At 45.6% G+C, this 18,320-nt stretch overlaps 1 protein-coding gene across 2 annotated transcripts; it reads left to right on the forward strand.

Annotated features, from left to right (window-relative positions):
- Window positions 1-187: 187 nt before the first annotated feature.
- Window positions 188-12,876, forward strand: anln2 (anillin, actin binding protein 2). Of its 2 annotated transcripts, none has more exons than XM_068723834.1 (23): window positions 188-301; window positions 894-993; window positions 1,139-1,306; window positions 1,704-1,799; window positions 2,439-2,611; window positions 2,709-2,801; window positions 3,776-3,863; window positions 6,270-6,604; window positions 6,697-6,800; window positions 7,254-7,383; window positions 7,521-7,656; window positions 8,477-8,653; window positions 8,784-8,910; window positions 9,229-9,277; window positions 9,556-9,609; window positions 9,693-9,725; window positions 9,803-9,824; window positions 9,950-10,059; window positions 10,325-10,378; window positions 10,907-10,993; window positions 11,349-11,456; window positions 11,543-11,679; window positions 11,783-12,876. In XM_068723834.1, exons 2-23 carry the CDS (start codon window positions 900-902, stop codon window positions 11,931-11,933), a joined length of 2,526 nt encoding a protein of 841 aa, XP_068579935.1. In that variant the 5' UTR covers window positions 188-301; window positions 894-899; the 3' UTR covers window positions 11,934-12,876. The 2 variants fall into 2 exon arrangements, with proteins under 2 accessions (XP_068579935.1, XP_068579936.1); XM_068723835.1 differs by having other exon boundaries at window positions 899-993.
- Window positions 12,877-18,320: the final 5,444 nt, after the last annotated feature.

Genomic DNA, 18,320 nt, shown 5'->3' on the forward strand with positions numbered 1-18,320 from the left:
TGTTAGTTATTGCTTATGTTAAAGCTTTATGTCACACCAGTGGATTCCACTACATCGTCACATTGGTATTGTTGTGGAATCTTGCTTTGCGTGTTTACTTTAGTGAGTACGGTAAAACGCCTTCCCTCTCGCGCCGAGCTTGTCAGTAGAAAAAGGCGTGAATATTACGTCAGCGTCAGAAGAGAAGACCCGCTGAAATTCAAAGTGTACTAAGGCGGAGACTCACTGAGAGCACAGAACAACAAGAAGGTTGTTTCTTGTTTTCTGTCAGTTGACCTGTTTCTTACACACTTCTTTTCAGGTAAGACGAAATACAACCTGCTCACCGTGTATTATGTACGCAACAGCGGCTAAAGGTAGCGTGTCGTTCTAAGCTAGGCTAACGTTACGCCGACAGTTTCAGATCGCTACATTAGCTTGAAATGAGCTTGCCTGAGTTGACTCAAAGGACCATGTTGCTAATGCTAGCAAGCTAACGTTAGCTCCCTTTTTAGCTAGTTTTCAAGTTACAGGTGTTCACTGTTTGAAGATAGAAACGTTGCAAGCTCACTAATTAAACTTAGTGTTGGCAGTGTTGACGAGTTACGTGACATTTAACGTGAGATGACTAGTGAACACAACTTGCTACGAATGTGTGTTAACCTAGAAAATGAGCTGAAAGTTACCCGCAGGGCGTCGGTACGTTTACTTGTATTTGTGATGTTTGCTCTTTTTTTCATGGCAAAGACAACGTCAGTTTTTTTCATGATATGCATGACCTAGTAACGTTAATGGTAAGAAGGTGTGTTGAGAGTGGAGTAAATGCTAAATAAACTAGCATGCCTGATTGCTGTTGTGCTTAAAGGTTTGACATCTGAAAACACGTATGCAGTCAGTAATGTCACTGTTTGCAGCTCAGCATGGAAGTTGGCGAGGAAAACGGTGCCAACGTCAACTTGAAAAGACAGAGAGCACCTCTGTCAGATTCTGAAGACAATGTCCTCTCCCCAGCAGGTTTGATTCTGCCTGTATTACAAATCATTGGTGGGCCAAATACAGGTTCATAGACATATCTTCATCATGATCACAGCAGTCTTTGCAGGTATATTTGTGACTTCTGTCCTTGTGCGTCTGTCTGTCTGTCTCTCTGACGTCTCAGAGGTGAACGATGGCCAGAAACGGCGGCGTCTGGAGGCAGCTGGTCGGGAGAACCACAGTCCTAAAGCGTCCTCCTCTGGACGCCTAGCAGAGCTCGACGCAAAGCCGGACACACCGATGGTTCCTTCGGTCCGGTCCAGAGTCCAGCAACTCACCCAGAGACGAGAGGGTAATCCAACCTTCACCGCTGCTAATAATTGACAGGCTTCATCAATTTTGGTGGACTTGACGTTAGAAACACCTTCAGTATAACGCGCTGACTACTGATCATAAACTACAACCCCAGAAATAACCTTAAAGTTACATCAACACTTTGAAAAGATGTATAAAGATATGATTTATTGCATGGCTGTTGTAATAGGCTGCATTCGCTTTAACTCGGTGGAACTAATAAACTGAGAACCAAGTGTTTATCTGTTCAAATGTGTGCCTACAACCGTTTGTGGTGCTGCTCAAGATCAACAGTCAAGCTGGATTTCCTGCATTCAAAATGAGAACTACTGTCGAGGTTCTTCACCATCTTGTGTGGATCCGGTGTGTCAGATAGACGTTGTTTGTTGTTTCAGGGGGAGCTCCTCCGGCCCAGCGGTGCCTCTCGGATCCTGGGGCTGACGGCCCATCGGTCCTCTTCCATGAAAAGGGCTTCAGAGAGCATCTCCTTGGTGAGGATGTACATGATCACACGCATTCAAAAACCTCTGAGGATGAACGTCCGACTTATCTCAGAACACAGTGTTCCTTTTCTGTTTTAGTCTTTTTTAACAGACATTGAAATAACGACGGATGAAAGACGATATGATAAACTATCGAAGGCAAAGACTCAAATTATCCGGGTTTCCGGGCTCGTTGTGGAGTTCTTTTTATTCGGGTCGGCTGAGTGATCTCAGACCTGACGGTGGCTAGAGGGCCGTGTCTGGGGTTGAAGGTTTGATTCCAGCTCAGTCAGTTAAAGGATTTGCCACATTTAGCTGCAAAGTCCTGAATGAAAAGTGCAGAAAGGCAAACGTGATTGTGACGAAGCTCAGGCATTAAGGCATTTTTGAATTCACATAAAGAAGCAACACTAGGTCTTAAGGCTTGTGTTGGTTAAAGGTATGAATTCTAAGCCTCCACTGCACTCAGCAGACGCTGGTAAATGATGTGCAGATCATCTACCAGCATCCCAGGGAATGACAACATGTTTGTAATGGCAGATACTCTGTATTACCTTTTCTTTAGAATATTTCTACCATTTGTTTTAGATTTAAAATGTTTCTTCATTTCTATTTACGTTTGAGTCTCTATAAATGTTTTCCTTCCAGCTCAGGGAGAGTTTAATCAGCGACTGGAGCGGTTTAAAGTGCCGGTCTTCCAGGCTGGTCCCAGTCCCACACCGAGCCCTGCCAGGACCCGCTCCAACTTTGTGTCTGCCATTCAGCAGAAACTCCACGGCACCCCCGCACCCAGCTCCAAGCAGGCGTCTCGCATTCGCCAGGTCGGTTCAGAGCCCTTCTTTTACTGAAATACTCTGATCACACGCAGGTTATTTGGAATAAGAACTTGAGACTGTCTGTCATGGTTGCACTGATCAGGAGCGGGAAGAGGAGCTGAGCGGGTTGCCGTTCCAGCCCATCAGTGAGAACGCCTGGCTGAAAAGGAGCAACTCGGATCCCTCGTTTTTTCAGGTGGGTTTGTGATCTTATACGACAGACAGACAGACAGACAGACAGACAGACAGACAGACACTTGCCATTAAGTGATACCCAATGGTCATTGCATTTACAAATAGGTTGTCACCTTTGAATGGCATGTCGTATATATTCAGTACAGTAACGGCAACGGATCAATGGCATCTCGTGTTTTAAATAGGTTCTTGTGGATGTGATTTTTCTATTTGTATGTTTCGTGAGCCGGTTTGTTTGAGGGTTTAATGTAAACGTTAGCAGGCATGGACCCCCTCTGGCCCCTCATCTCCCTCCGCCTGGGTTCCTAGATCCAGAGGGAGAGTCCACTGGCCTCCTTTGCAGCCCTGGGATGTGAGTCCGTGGCCAAATATCCCTTCTCTCTCTGGTCACCTTTGAGCTTTGACGAACGGCCGATACCTGGAGCCATCGGAATGGGCAATAGGGATTTGGGCAGTGATGAGAATTACATTGGATAACTGAACAAGGCAAATATAGCAGCAACAAAGAATCCCCCATCGAGGTGGCTCCAGGTGTTTGTCTCTTCAGAGGAGGGAGTTCACCTGTTTAATAGTGCGCCTATAGTCTGGTGGGGTTTTCACACAAAGGGTGAACCGCAGCGGACCGTTCCGTCTCATTTGAGATGTCCTAATGGAACCACCACGACTGCTTCACAGAGACGATCGTCACAAATTCACGTTATGTTTCATATATTTTTCATAAACTTTATGTACTACATACAGTCACCTTGGGGGGGGGGGGGGGTATGTATCACTGTGATATTAGCTGCTCTACTCCACTGGTTACAATGGCTGTTTGGTGTTTGTTGGCATTCAGAGTTTGATGCTTTGTTTAATTTGCTTCCTGCCCCTTTTTATTCTGTTCTATGACTTTTCCTTTAGCTTGTACATCTACTTTGATAAACATCAACTCCATCTCTTGTTTCTGTTTGCTGGTGCTGATGTGGTTGCCTCCAGCACATGGATGGTGATGCTGAGGTGATAGATGGAAGCTTCACTGAAGCTGCTCCGTCAGGTGAAGAGAAGCAGTCTTCAGGTGGGACGGGTAAGACTTTTGACTTCATATTGCCCGTCCCTTATACGGTCCTCATGGGTGAAATAAACACATTTTGGTTTTATATTGTTGAGAATTAGGTCAATACCAACAACGTTTTTAGCAATGTCTAAAACTGATCAGTGTCCTCTGTAGCCCATTGTACTCTGAGTATGACACTTCAAATAATGACTCGGTACTCTGTTAAAGTATTCCTAAACCGTGTCTGTCTGATCCACGTCTTCTGAAAGCCGAGTGTTACTGCTGTATGTGATTGACGTTCCGTACTTATTCCATGTGTTTGACGGTTTTGTCTAACCCAGGCAGAGGTAACCCAGCGCACGGTTCCCTCTCATCCGCAGAGCAGATGCTCTTTCACAGCCGTTAGTTATTCATGGTAGCTTCATTGATTGATTTTTATTTCGTGGCTGGTACTGTGGCCTCCTTCCCAGTATTTGTTAGGGTTATTGGTGAGATTGTTGGAATGTTGGCTGCTTAATGAGTGACTTTTTTTTTTATTTTTTTTTTGTGCTTTTGTCATTTGAAAGTGACACTTTGTATCAAAAAGGTTGGCGACCCCTGATCTAAACAGAACACACACACACACACACACACACACACACACACACACACACGAACGAAGTGCGGAGAAGCAGAATCGTTTGTAGACCAGTGTAGAGAAATACTTCCGTTGATCGGACCCAAAAATCCAGATCGGGCCTCCCATTAAAAACAAATGTAAATCTCAGTAGCTGCTATGGTCTCTCTCTCTGTCTGTCTCTCTCTCTGTCTCTCTCGCTGTCTCTCTCTCTGTCTCTCTCTCTGTCTCTCTCTCTCGTATGAAGCGTAGGTATTCTGGTGTTGAGATGTGAGACTACTTTTTCAACAGGTGAAAGGACACCCAGTGACTCTGAAGCTCCCGTAGGGCTTGACGGCTCCAGTAAGGAGCAGCTGCACACGGGATGGAAGGAGCAAAATCCTCATCAAGGTGACGAAGTCCACGAGGAGGAAGGAATTGAAGACGAGCAGCCCGGGACCCAACGACCACAGACCATCTTGAAGTTGTCTTTTAGCGAGGATCAGAGTTTTTCCAAAGCGCCTTTCAGCGAGGACCAGAATGTGTCCGAGTTGCTTACAGTTGATGAGCAAAGCTCGCTAGAATCGGCTCACGCAGAGGAGTCGGACCACACGGGGACAGTTGAGGTTTCCATAGTGAGTGAACGGGGCGGGTCTGAAGTGTTTTCACATGAAGAAAGAGATGGTTCTTCATACAGCGAAGAGGGGATCGAGCCTTCGACAGACGAGGAGCTGCGTTTGTGGAGATATCCTCAAGACGAGGAAGAGTCTATCGTAGCAGGAGAACAGGAGGGATGTGTGTGCGTGAAAGAGGAGGAGAGGGAGCTGGAGTCATCCGGAGTGGAAAAAGTGAAACAAGAACCCTCTGACATCCAGGAAGGTGAATGTTATTTGGGGGAAGTCTCTGCTGAGATGGGCGGCTCCTCTGAAATGCAGGAAGAGGAGAAAGCTAGACCTGAGTTACAGAGATGTTTCGATGAATCTGTAAAACACCCGTCTAATTCAAGCAGAGACGTGGAGAACACCGAGTCCTGTGGAGGACTTCGTGAGGATACACAAGATGTTTTTATCATAAAACCAAATCCGAAAGACACAGGAGGATGTAGTCAGAGGGATGATGTGTGTCAACAGTCAAACGAGGTCCAGACAGTTTGCATAAAAGGAGACGACACGGATCTAGAGTCGGACAGAAGTGACAGGGAGAGACTAACGGAGGCGTCGCCTTTCGCTGTGACAGAAACACAGACGAGGTGCACGGAAGAACTAGACAGAAACATTGAACGTGTAGCAAAACGTCAGGCTGAGTCATCAGACACTGATGGAGAAGATAGAGCCCAGAGTTTGACAGGGGTCCAGGTGTCGGATCACCTTTTGGAGACCGAGCAAATGGAGCAAGATGCAGTGGATGGGAGGCAGGGTGGTGGAGATGGGCGGAGAGAAGAAACTCACAAGTCAGATCGAGGAGAGAGCTCAAAGAAAGTCACCTTCATCCTGGAGCCCGAGCTCATCAGTGACTCAACCCTGTCCGAGGCCAATACCTCCACGGAGTCCAGGGCAGAGACGAGTATGTCAGGTGAGAACCGTGAGGAGATGCCGGCGTGAACTCCTGAGGACAACTTGGAAACTCCTCCTCAGCACATGGGTGAAAGTAAAGTACTGGGCGTTTCTAAGTCAAATCACGGGGTGAAGGTTTGAACGAGCTGGTTGGTGTTGCACCGGTACGCTGGAGGGAATAAATATGACCGGGCATGAAACTGAAAGGAGATGGATGGAGCCCATCTGTTGTGAGTCCTGTTGTGAGTTTTAGAAAGTGCCGTCACACACTTTTCTTTTCCCTCACAGATGCTGAGCTGAGCTCTCACGATGAGACCAACACGGCTGAAATCATCGACCAGATGTTCGAGGAGGTGCTGGAATATGCCGGAAGGATGGAGGAGGGTAGGGGGGGCGACGAAGACATCGAGGACCACGACAGCGGCATTGGCGTTTTCCCTGGAGACAAAGACAAGATGGACACGGAGTCAGAGAAGGAGAAGAGTGAAGAAGAGGGGGAGTCCAAAGAAGAAGAGTGCGACGAGAGCAAGAGGCTTGAAGGCAACAGGGATGAGCTGACCTTTCCTCCCAGCGGCATCCTCTCTCCTCTCAGCAAGTCTGTCGAGGCGGTGGTCACCCCTCTGGTAAGATGAACTCAACTCTCGGTCCATTAGAGGAGCTCGCTGACAAATTCAGAACCTGGAAGAATATTTAATGTTCCATATTTCACCAACAGCGACTGGCAGCAAGCCAGGAGTCCAATCCTCCCTCTCTGCTCTTGACTCCAGAAGAGACCTCCTCCTCCACCACCCCTCCTGCTGAACCTGCTCCTCTGTACAGGTAACGACTAACTCTGCTCTCCGTCTTCTGACTATCTTATAGAGAACCTTTTAACCATTAATATCCTCACGCTGGTGACTTGGCCAGAAAGCACAAGAGTTGAAATAACAATGCTGAATTATTTAGACTAGAAACACAATGATGAATCACTGTAGAGCTTTAAAAGATGGAAATGAAGTGTTGGACCAGCCTCACTGAAGCTATGACATTACATCATTATATTGGACTAGATAGGATCACTAGGAGTTTGGTTGCCGCCATGTTTAAATGTCTTTCTGTAACGTAAACGACTGCATTTCAATAGATAGATAGATATTATTTTCACTTCTCTTTAGTTACTGTTTCTTAAGCTTTTCTTTTGAAGGAGCAGTAATGATGATCCATCTGCTGGGTAGGTGATCGGTACCGTCGCCTGTCTGTGATTTGGTTTTGGTTTTTTTCTGTGCTTCTCAGTATCGATGCCTACCGCACACAAAGACAGAGTAAGCTGCCCGCCATTCAGAGTGTCACTCCTGGGGTTCAGAGGCGAGCGCCAGAGAAGTTCCAGCCTCAGCCCTCCGTCAACACCAAGGAGAGAATCACGGTGTGAAGCTCTGCTCTCAGCACCATAAACCCATTAACTGCTGCCGTTAATCGGCTCATTTCACACGTCAAAGAGTGTTTAAGTTATCGCTACAGGTGAATAACCCACAGTCGTTGTGGTGCCCTGTGTTTGTCCAGGCCCTCAGTGAAGAGGCGGGGAAGCTGCAGACCGTGATCAACCAGACCCTGCAGGCCCTGAGCTGCTGCACCGATGAGGAGCATGGGCGGGGCTCGCTGGAGGAGGCTGAAGCTGAGAAGCTGCTCCTGGTCTCCTGTAAGATGTTCTGTTTTTGTGTGCGGCAGAGGAGAAGTTCACGCTGTCGGGTTCTTTTAGAAGTGATTGCAGCAACAGCAATCGCATTCTTTTAAAATGTTCTTACATCTTACACACGGTTGATACAATAATACAATCAGAATAACTGTATTAATAACAAAAGACACATGCAGACGTTTGTCTGTTAATTTAAAGTTGGGGAAATTCATTCACATAAAACCCCTGACATTACAGGACTTGAAGTAAACGACTACCGTGGCTATTGTTAGTAACAACCACCAATCCGCTGATGGATTCTCTATATTTCAATATGTTTTCGTGTCATCCGTCCGTCACATACACAGTGAAGGAAATGAGTATTTCATACCTTGCCGATTTTGTAAGGTTGCCCACTTGCAAAAAAAATGAACGGTCTATAACTGTAATTATTATAACGGTGAGAGACAGAATATCCCAAAACGAATCCAGAAGTGTGGATGGTCTTGTAGCCCATTCCAGCCTCCTGCAGGTCTACAATCTGGTCCCTGACGTCCTTCGACAGCTCTTTGGTGTTGCCCAAGCGACGGCCTCCAAAACCTTAAGGATTTGGAGAGGATCTGCAAAGAGGAGTGGACCAAAGCCCCTCCTGAGATGTGCACAAACCTGGTGACCAACTAGAAGAAACATCTGACCCCTGTGACGGTTTCTCCACCGAGTACCGAGTCGTGTGTTGATAGGGGATCAAATACTTATCTCCTTCACTGTCGATCTCAGGAACGCCTGGAGGCATTCTAGTTTTAGTCTCTTTGTTGCCTGTAACTCTTGTTCTCGTCTCTCTCAGCTGAGAAACGCTCGGCCCTGCTGGCAGAGGTTGGGAGACTGAGAGAGGAGAGGAGCTCCGAGTCGGGAGAGGACGGCGACTACGTTTCCCAGCAGGCCTGCAGAGGGACCGTCGGCATCACGGAGATCCAGCTGCCTCTCAAGGTGGAGTTCGTCTGCTCCTCCCACAAACGCACAGGTAGCACGCCGCCTCGTATCTAACATTGTTTTCCATGCATTTGCGCAATAGAAAACCAGAGCTTTATTTAATAATGTGGTGGTTGACGTCTGCATTGAAATGATTTCATTTCTTTTATGTAACAACGTAGGTCGGCCGAGTCACTACTTCTTCGTGCTGATCCGCTACGGGCCCTGCAACATCGTCGCCACCCCGCTGGCCACGGCTGCTGACGCTCAGAACGGAGACACCATCTCCTTCCCGACGTCCGTCGCTCTGTAAGCTGCTCTGCGGTCGCTTCATTCCACACGCCTCACACGCCGCTCCCGCCACCGATGTTCTGCATTTAAGTCGACTCAATTTACGTCTTACTTTCTTTCTTTTTACTGATTTGACAAATTGGTCGCATTCAGACCACTTAAGTCACATTTGCAAACTCTTGAACTTTTTGGACCATCTCATGTTGAGGTTCTAAAATGTGATTTTGCTCATATAATGTGATTTTGCTCATATATTTATTTATTTATTTATTTATTTTAATTGTATGCATTTATAGATGATTGCATATAATATAGTTTGTCTTCTTGGTACTTCAGGAAAGATATCCGCTCCTCCTTTGAGATCGATGTGGAGGTCTACAGCCTGGTGAGTCAAAGCATTTGATGTTACATATTCATAAAATATTAGCTGAAATAATACAATAGTGTGTTCTCCTTTTGTAGATTCACATTTACAAGTTTCCTATTTTATTTATAGAGCAGTTCCATAACAGTGGCGTGGGACTATGCCAGTCATAAGGGCATGTTAACTTGATGACAGAGATGTCTGCATGGTTATGTTTGTTTTAGCGTACCGTTAGCATGCTAGTTATCTTAGCATGCTCGTTGTTTGGTTTTTACTGTGCCGGTTCTTGTGCCTCCTAGTCCCACACGTCGGGTAGCAGCTGCAGCGTGGACCGGACCGCCGCCAAGTCACGGGTGAGTCGCTGAGCCCAGCAGTGAGCCAGGTGTGCCGTTATCAATGACGATCTAAGTCCGTTATGTTGTCCTCTCGCATTCAGGTCACACCCAGGAAGCTCCTGAGCACCATCACAGTGAGTACGCCTCGACGTTACCGCACGCGTTGCTGTTTTTCACGTTTCACCCACACGTTCTCTTTTGTTTCCAACAGAGGTCCAGTAACAGTGCGGCGTGTAAGTTGAGTTCATTACAGTACGAGGAGACTTCCTCTTCTCGCTCTCTTGACTGAGCTAAAGTCATGCATGTTACCCACTGGTCTTTCTGCTGAGTCTTCATTGTGAGCTTCTCCGTCCTGCAGCCGCTGCTCCTCCTGCTCTCAACACTCGTCGCTCCAGCAACTTTTTCCTGGTGGGCTCCCACAAGATCACCCTGTCCTCGCTGGGACACGGAAAGTTCCCTCTGGATAAGGTACATACCGCCGACGTGTGTTTGAGAAGGGACGCACTCTCTGTTCCCATTAGAGGTGCATACACCTCCGCCTGACTCTGCCCCAGGAGACGGTGTCTGCTGCTGAAATGTGTCCGTCAGTTGGATCATTTTACACCACTCCACACCCGTTGGGTGCTTCTATTATTCTGTTAGAAGTTTCCACACATGGGTGAGGTCACTGGTGATGTAACACGTCTGCCTCCCCCCCCCCCCCCCTCCTTCTCTGTCTTCTTCCTCCCTTCAGATGAAACTTGATGGCAAAATCAGGAGGCTGCTGGGAGATGACTTTCAGGAAAAGGTTTTCACGACGCTGCCAGCCCGTCACCGTTCACCGCTTCCCTTTTGCAAAAACTAATCTCGTCTCTGACCGTACAAATTAACCGCCGCCTCAGTCTTGATAGTGTTTGTTTTGTGCATGAATTTCCATTCTGATTCGGTCAATCTCTTTCCCGTTTGATCTGAAAAGTCAAATTTCAACATCTATTATATTGACTCCAAAAGTCAGTGCATGTGAAAACACAGTGTGTGTGTCAGAGCTTCAAGGGAAACTTACTTCCTGGTGCACAAACCCTTGATGTGTATTCATAGTGGAATGTATTTGTAGACATGGTCTCTGTTTCTCTGCTGAAGGCTCATTTTGATATCCAGGAGGAAAGTGTGTGTGTGTGTGTGTGTGTGTGTGTGTGTGTGTGTGTGTGTGTGTGTGTGTGTGTGTGTGTGTGTGTGTGTGTGTGTGTGTGTCCGTGTGTGTGTGTCCGTGTGTGTGTGTGTCTGTGTGTGTGTCCGGTTTAACGGTGCGTCTCCCCGTCTCTTCCCCGGACCACAGGTGCCGTTCCTCTCGCCTCTAGAGGGCAACATCTACCTGCGACTGGACAGCGAGAGTCACTCTGATGTCCAGCACCAAGGCTTCCTGGTTAGTGACGCCATGCTGTCTGACCACATTACAACTACATCTTTACGTCACATTCGTTGAGCAAGCGCTTTTATCCAAAATAAGTGCATTCAAACATGAGGGGACACCTCAGTGATGGAAGGAAGAGCAGCTTCATGAGAGACGTCAGAGCACCACGTGTCTCTGCTCAGCTCGTCTGGCTAACGAGCGAGTTAGTGTCCTACTGACTTCAGGAATTCAAGATTCACAAAGTAAACTGGGCGAGATGGTTCATACCCAGTTCATACCCCGATCAAACCGAACAAGATGGATGATTTAAATGTTGGAAAACTCTTTGGAACTGCATTAAACACTCTTTTTTTGGATCTGTTCCCAGACGATGTTTGAGTTGATCAGTGGATTCGGGGTGTGGCATCGCCGGTATTTTGTTCTGGTGGGATGCACCATGCGCTACTGGAACCACCCCAACGACAAAGAAGCTAAGGTACGGACAGACATGCGGACTAAGTCGGCGAGTCGACTTTCAATTAACTCTTGTTTTCTGTTTTTTGTTTTTTTTTAACGTCCCAGGATGCAGAGGGCAGCGTTTCTCTGTCCGGCTCCCACAGTCGCTGCGTCAGGCCCGTGAAGAGAGACTCGTGCGCTCGACCGTTCACCTTCGAGCTGGTCAGCAGCGTCCCGCAGCAGCAGCAGGACGCCGGCGCCAAGTAAGACCAAAGGACAATGTCTTTTACCTGCTATACAGGCTCACTAGCATCTGTAGCTTCTCTGACGGTTCTCTCGATGCTGATGCTTGTCCTTCTTGTTCAGGTGTTGGTTTTCTGCCGACACCAAGCAGGAGAGACTGGACTGGATGGAGAAACTCAATCAAGCGCTGTTGGACTTCAACACGTGGAACCAAACGGAGAGTCGTCAGTGGAACCCGTCCGGCGGCGGGAGCCTGAGGGAGAGCGTACTGTAACTACGTCACTGAGCCAGCAGAACCCCCACTCACATGTGCTTTCTTCTAGTTCCAGCTGCCTGGTGTTCATGGAGACACAGTGGGAGCAGCTGTCATGTGGCAGGTAGACGAGCAGCCGGCAGGTTTAGATGCTTTGTCTCAGAGCTTCTTCTTTATATCGGCTCCGTTTCACAGTTGAAACATGACTTCTTCTTTTTTGGGAGGTATCGATTTGATTTTCGTTTTTTTTATTTGCAAAGTTGAATATTTGTTTTAGTTTTTCTTTCTTTTTGTGGGAAAGGTTTTATTTTGACTTTTCGTGGCAATCGGCTGCTCTAGCCTTTGTTGGCAATTTATTTGGGTCACTTTCAGAAGCTAAAATGAAACTTCTTGTAGCTTATATACTTTTGAGATCATTTCCACATGTATTTAGAATGGTTTTGTGTCATTTAAACCTGAAGGATTAACACACTTATATCGACACACTAATGCATATTGAAGGAGGAGGACGTGTGTAACTCTACTAAACTAATGTAGGATGAGAATGGATTTGAAATAGTAGGAGACACTACGAGTTATTAGAGTATAGAATGAGATGGCTCTCGTTTGGATCTCGGGTCCAGTCGATCCAGACTAGGTGGAAGCAGGCTGACGTTTAATGTGATGGAACTACACTGGGTGTCTTTTTAAACTAAAGGAGTAACCAGGTGTTCCCTCGCATTCCCGGGTACGTGATTTGTATTGCTGCACATGCATAAGCCCATATAATTACATATTTAAACCCATATTATATGTGTAACACAGCAGATGAGAGAAAAGAATGTAGTCTGTTCTGCTTGATGTCTCTGTTCTTTCACGTGTGTGTTTATATATACGTCAGTCTGTCACTTTGTCATAAATGTTGTTCATGTGAACTCTCATTCTATGCACTTTCTATACAATAAATGGCTACTTGACCAATCCATGCAGGAGTTTTTCATGCATAAGCTGGTACAAAACGGCTAATAATTCTAATTCATGATGACTATCTATCTATATATTACACCACAGAGACCTTAACATGTGCAGGTGAACCATGGCTGTGCTGTACGTACGGAGAGTCTGGCAGGAAGGCGGCTCATGTCAGGAATGTCATACAGGAAGTGGTCTAGAATTAGAACTTCCTGTTGGTCCCATTGCTCCTCTGGGTGGAGGCCCTGCTGGGTGTTACGGAGCTCGAGGTGATTACGGCGGCGGGGATCGGTGCAGCACATCCAGCTGTGTTGAATCAGCCCACGCCGGCTGTCGGAGCGCCCGGTGGTACCCTGGGTGCTGGGCGGTGGTTCTATACAAAACATCTCTGTGGGTTTGTCAGCAGTTTAAGTTCAATTCGTGAAGTTGGTGCAAATGATTGTAAACATGTTTATTGTCAGATCTGAGCGACTTCTTCACTGGGTTTTTGTCAGGTCTTCTCTCATGGTGGCACTAGAGCAAAGGTCAGCAGGTCACCATCATCTGGGGATCTAGAGCGTCTGCGGTAGAGTTCACGTCAACGGGACCAGCTGTCAACGAAAGCTACATTGTTGCCAGTTGTCTGGGTGTTAGACTTCACGTGGAACTCTTGGTGTCTTCCTGCAGGACGGCTGTAAATCGGTCAGATTGTTGTTAGACGCGGCAGAGGGAGGAGCGTCGGTGTGAGGAGACGGGGGGGGGGGGGGCGGCGGCGGCAGGTCGGCTGGCTTGTTGTCCTTAGGATGAGGGTCTCGCCCCGACAGGAACACATTCTGCACAACATCCTGGTGCGTCAGCCTCTGCTCCACTCCTGACACGGCTCTGAAGGAAGGTGTTCCTGTGTGGCAGAGATGACACTGAGGTGGGTGGCCTTGATGGGAGGAAGGGTTTGTTCAACACAGGACTTTTTGCATCTTACAGTCTAATGCTGTCACACAATGACGTATCCCATATTCATATTTAGTTCTAGCCTTCCCGTTTGACATTCATTATACAAACCTTGTTTCACTTTTAGTTTAAAGCAGCTAAAATGTATATTTTATGATAGAAACGGGTTAAATTAGTGAGACGTGTTAGAAACATCAGCTCTGTGGAGCGTTTTAGCGTCTTTCAGCTCATTGTTTCCAGCATCAGCTTCACATAGTGGAGCATTTAAGAGCTACTGAGCCACAGTTGATGGAGACCAAAACAAAGACTTGCAGTACAAATAACGAGGTGGCCAGAAACACAACTTCATTGGATGCTGATGTTGCTCCCTGTCTGCTGGATGTATCAACTTTGCACTGACCCCAGGAGGCCAACAGATCAGTCATTCCATATTTAAGATGGTGTCCATCTTCTTCATGTCTTAATGTTTGGTCATTGTTCTAGAGATGGTGAAAGAACAATTTGTTTTTCAAACGTAGCGCCCACACACACACACACACACACACACACACACACGTTAGACTTGCATGAGAGAAGTTTGAAGTGCAGCCCTGGAGGCTGACGTTCCCTTGGGAAAGCACGTTTGTGCTGGCTCCAGCCTTCAGGGCTCTCTTGGCTCCTCTCTGCCTTCTGAAGAGGTCCGGGAAGCTCTGAGGCGTAAACAGGGCGGCCCGGGTTCAGAGGACTTAATAAAACAAACTTCTGACCATCGGTGGCAGCCGACGCTGGCCCAACAGCTGCAGAGGATCAGAGAAGGGTCGGTGACGCGAGTCTTTCTGCTTCAGTGAACACATGGGTTCAGCGTCAACAATGGAGCTGAGCTACCTGGTGTTCAAAGAAGGTGAAGGACTCATGAAGTTATGAGAACGACGTGTGGCTTGAGTCCTCTTCTGATGAAAGAACAGGAGCCATGGACTCCATTAGTTCTTGGCTCCTCTGTCTTTTAGGCTGGGCTAATGACTTATGCATTATGCATTGTTTCTTCCTCTCACACTGCGTTTTATTGGTTTCCCTTTACGAGGCAAGACTCCCAAGAGCCTTCATGGAACACCGTGTCCACCTAACCCCATCCAGCCCCTTCTGCCCCGCCTCTATTGTGTTCCTGGTCCCCTCAAAATCACTTTCCCCCAAGCTGCTTCTACTGAAAAATACAAATGACTGTTTTTAATTTAACGCTCATGTGATCGTGTTCTTTTTGAGGACAATGACCCAAGTTTGACCACAGCTGTACCAGTTATACAAAGAAGATATAACGTGTTAAGATAGAGTGTGTTACCCCGATGGGAGAGTCAGGCTTCGTGCTCAGCAGACCAACTTCTTGCAGTCACTTCATATTCATAACTTCTCGTCTAACGTTTAGCAATAAAAGTACATTAACCTAAGCCTATTTGTAGGCCTCTCCTCGATTATTGCATACCCATAGTAAAGAGAGTGATTTTTGTCTAAATATAAGGTGTATTTTAATAGTTTTGGTATTTTAGAAAGCTGACCCTTGTGAAATTTGTTCAGATTTGTAAATATCAGTATATATGTTACTGGTTAAGAGAACATTAAGATGGAACACAGCACAAATTGAAATTCTTTATCTCCGATTATAAAATAATCCAATTTTGATAAGATATTTCTTTTTAATGTTGTAGTTGAAAGCTTTTCTCCTCTCCAGATCATAGCCCAATGGGTTGAGAGTCTCTCTGCACAATGTTTTCTTTGATAAAGTGAAGCATTCAAGCGCTAGAGAGGTTAGAGTGCAGAGATTTCAGCCGAGGTCAACCAAAATGTCATTGGGTTCCAGCTGTTCCATTGTAATTTGATATAGTATATAATGATATATTTCACTTCTTTTATGACTAATAGTGTTCAATCTATCATATGCAGCAGTTTGGCATCATGTAGAGAGCCTGGATCCTCTCTGAGCCTGTTTATGTCTGTCATCTGGCTTCCTCTCCAGGTCTCCTAGCTCAGCCTGTGGTTGGTCGATTTCAGTCAATGGACCCTCCTTAGAAGCGTCTGAGTCCTGGCTATTGAACAGACCCATTGTGATTTTGATTGACAGAAGCGTGAGCCAGTTAGGAGTAAAACCGTGGCGCCTGGTTAAGATGTAGCGCATTGGTCTACGTAACGCACCACGAATCGCCTGAAATGCGCCTTAACTGCGTGGTTTTGAATCCCGCTCGTTCCTGTTTTGACTCGTCGTGATCATCTAGAAATATGTACGTCAGCAACTGAAATAAACATAGCAGGCCTATGTTAATGCATTGGTGGAAAGGTGATTACATTTTCTTTTATTAATCTGAATCTTCAAGTAACTAAAGATATCAAAAAATGTAGTGGAGTAAAAAGTACAATATTTGCCTTTGAGGTGCAGTGGACTAGAAGTATAAAGTGACATGAAATGTAAATACACAAGTAAAGAACAAGTACTTCAAAATTGTATTTAAGTAGAGTACTTGAGTAAATGTAATTAGTTACTGTTTAATTAAGAAGCCTGCAGACTAAACCTTATGTGATGATGAAGCAAACAAAGAATGTGACAAATAGGAGGATTATTATTATTTATCAACATAGTTTAGAGTTCAGGTAATCCTCTCTTGGGTAGATATTACAAGTTGTAATTTTTTTGAGTGAAGTTGTTGTAATAACTAAATAATACTAATAATAAATAGGAAGAAGTTATCAACACAGAGAAGTCAGTTTTATATTTTTTATTTCAGAAAAACAAAAATGACTAATAATAAAGTGTAAACATAAAGGACTTAAGGTATAAATAAACTAAAAGTAAAAATGTAATGTAATGAAAGTGCAACATAAATAAAGTGAAGAAATCAAGAACACAGAAATGTCTGAACATAGTTGAAACAACAACATGATGATAACAACAATAATAACTATAAATTGTAACAGAAACAATTTAAATAATCGTTAATACAGTACAAAATAAAACATATTCTGTGTACATAAAGCTTATGAGCGTTGGAAAACTGGTGTGAGATCATTGATCAGGTGACAAGACGGCTAAAGTGAAGAGACAAGATGGTCCCAGATCAGATATCCAACAATATTTTACACACGCAACCTTAAAACAGTGACCGTTGTAAAGCCAAACTCTGTAACAGTGCAAAGAATTTGAAAACACACACACACACACACACACACACACACACACACACACACACACAGTTCCAAACATATTAAGATGCTGGAGGGTTTTCATCTCAACCCCGCCTCTTCAGCATAGCCCTCCATTCTTCACATGAGTGTCACACTCTGGACAGTACCAGGTCCCAAAGTACTGAAGGTGTGATGCTGTCTTTCTGTCTTTGTTGCACTTTCTGCAAAGGATCACGTCCGTCTTCTTCACCTACTTTCTCTTGACGGTTCCACTTTGGAATCTCCTCTTTTCTTTTCCTGTACTGTTGAGTGCTGTAAGGAACCGCTTGGCTGGATGCAGAAGGTAAACTGGGGTTGGGGGAGTTAAAAAACATCACCTGTGAGGGTCCGGCCACTATAGGAAGCCCCAGAGATGGAAGAGAAGGGGAAGGAGACGGGCGGTCCTCTTCTTGAGCGTTGCTTCTCCTGCACTGTTTGGTGGCAGGAGGAACAGGTGGGGCTCAGCCAAACTGCCAGAATGCAGAGATGAGCCTTTCTGCAGAGCTGCAGGGAGCTTCTCTGGTCCTGCTCAGGGTGCATCTGGATCTGGCCCTGAACCTGGGAAAACATAAAACAACCAATATTCATAAACAGATTGTGAGCAGCTGAACGCCGCTCCGCTCGCTCCTCTTTTTCCAAGACTGTGGCAACGTGAGCCGCTGAGTCTGCCTCACTCAGGGGCCATCCATCCCATAATAACACTTTGAACACATTACATTGACCACACCCTCTTCTGTATGCTTGCTTTGGTAAAATAGATACTTCATTTAGATCTTCATTTCATTTGTCATGTTATGAAAACAGATTACAGCCGGAATGCAAAACTGACTAATGGAAGCAATGCAGAAAACCTGCTGTGCATAAAGTATGAGTGTATGAAGCATGCTCACAGTGTAACCATTGTGTGAGCAATCAGCTGACCAAGGTCCTTTCATCTTTAACAATCTATCTATAACGCAATATGTTTTATACACTGAGCTTTGTTTGTAGAACCTCAATCTTCAAAGTAACTGAAGTTATCAATTACATGTAGTGGAGTAAAAAGCACAATATTTCCCTTTGAATTGTAATCGAGTAGAATTATAAAGTAGAATAAAACAGATATACTCAAGTAAAATACAAGTACCTCAAAATGATACTTCAGTACAGTAACGTTCTTGAGTAAATGCAATTTCCCTCGTTACTTTCCATCACTGCCTCCTGTAAGTAACGTTGAGTAATGAAATGAACGGTACGTTACAAACAGGTGTCCAGTAACGTTGTTACGTTATTGTGAAGGTTACGACTCACAGACGAGAGTGCTGTTTCATTTTAGTGTACGTCTTGTCATGACATAATGTAATA

The sequence above is a fragment of the Cebidichthys violaceus genome, unplaced genomic scaffold (genome assembly GCF_023349555.1).
Source record: "Cebidichthys violaceus isolate CVI_PGR_0920_01 unplaced genomic scaffold, fCebVio1.0.p SCAF_3, whole genome shotgun sequence".
Lineage (NCBI taxonomy): Eukaryota > Metazoa > Chordata > Actinopteri > Perciformes > Stichaeidae > Cebidichthys > Cebidichthys violaceus.

Coding starts and splice junctions, on each gene's coding strand:
- anln2 (XM_068723834.1), top strand. CDS start 900: ATGGAAGTTGGCGAGGAAAACGGTGCCAACGTCAACTTGAAAAGACAG. Junction 1,800..2,438: donor CTTCAGAGAGCATCTCCTTG/GTGAGGATGTAC, acceptor TTTTCCTTCCAG/CTCAGGGAGAGTTTAATCAG. Junction 7,657..8,476: donor GAAGCTGCTCCTGGTCTCCT/GTAAGATGTTCT, acceptor CGTCTCTCTCAG/CTGAGAAACGCTCGGCCCTG.